Source organism: Suricata suricatta, unplaced genomic scaffold (genome assembly GCF_006229205.1).
Source record: "Suricata suricatta isolate VVHF042 unplaced genomic scaffold, meerkat_22Aug2017_6uvM2_HiC HiC_scaffold_8577, whole genome shotgun sequence".
Classification (NCBI taxonomy): domain Eukaryota; kingdom Metazoa; phylum Chordata; class Mammalia; order Carnivora; family Herpestidae; genus Suricata; species Suricata suricatta.
In genome coordinates this window covers 1-818 of record NW_021915974.1, presented here as the reverse complement: position 1 = coordinate 818, position 818 = coordinate 1, and the positions used below count along the sequence as shown (strand labels likewise).

At 47.9% G+C, this 818-nt stretch overlaps 1 protein-coding gene across 1 annotated transcript; it reads right to left on the bottom strand.

Annotated features, from left to right (window-relative positions):
- Positions 1 to 251: 251 nt before the first annotated feature.
- LOC115285336 (olfactory receptor 51G1) lies at positions 252 to 815 on the bottom strand (the record flags this gene model as incomplete). Its single annotated transcript, XM_029931613.1, has 1 exon — positions 252 to 815. A coding segment is annotated over one exon (564 nt), but the record flags the coding sequence as incomplete, so codon positions are not given.
- Positions 816 to 818: the final 3 nt, after the last annotated feature.

The following is an 818-nucleotide window of genomic DNA, read 5'->3' as shown; positions in this document are numbered from 1 at the left end:
GCCAAAGCCGGTCCACAATTAAGATGAGGCTGATTGGTGGAGAACTACTTGCTAGAAGACTGATGACATTCTTTAAGAATGCCTATGTGAGTTACTATTGGCTTTCTGGAGAGTCAGCTGGGATACCAGCTAAAAACACTAGAAAGTTTCTAGAAGCTGTTTAAGGAGGTAATCTGGCATGGATTCCTTGGAAATCAAAAAGTATTAATAGATCATGCCCCAAAGCTCCCTCCCTTCAACCTAACCTAATCCTATCGAAAACACCTAAGGGATTTTAGAATATCAAGCTTCTTAGCAATGCGGATACGGATTTGTTTGGTCTTGATACTGTAGACAATGGGGTTCATTAGAGGTGGGACCAGCAGATACACGTAAGACATGAGGAGGTGTACAATACGGGGCAGATGTTCGCCAAAGCGGTGCACAAGAGATAAGCCAATCATGGGGATATAGAAGAGTAGCACGGCACAGATGTGGGAGACGCAGGTGTTGAGGGCCCGAAGTCGCTCCTGGCGAGAGGCAATGCTTAGCACGGTGCGGAGGATGAGGGCATAGGAGAGGAAGATGAGCAGTGAATCCACACCAACAGTGCAGGCCACAACAAAGAGCCCATATATGTGATTGACAATGATGCTCGAGCAGGCCAGCTTCATGATCTCTAGGTGCAGACAATAGGCATGGGCCAGCACATGGGAGCGGCAGTACTGGAAGCGTTTTAGGAGGAATGGCAGGGGCAGAATGAGCAGGGCACTTCTAAGCATTGAGCTCAGTCCCATCTTGACAATACGTGCAGGTGTCAAGACTGTGGAGTAACGTAG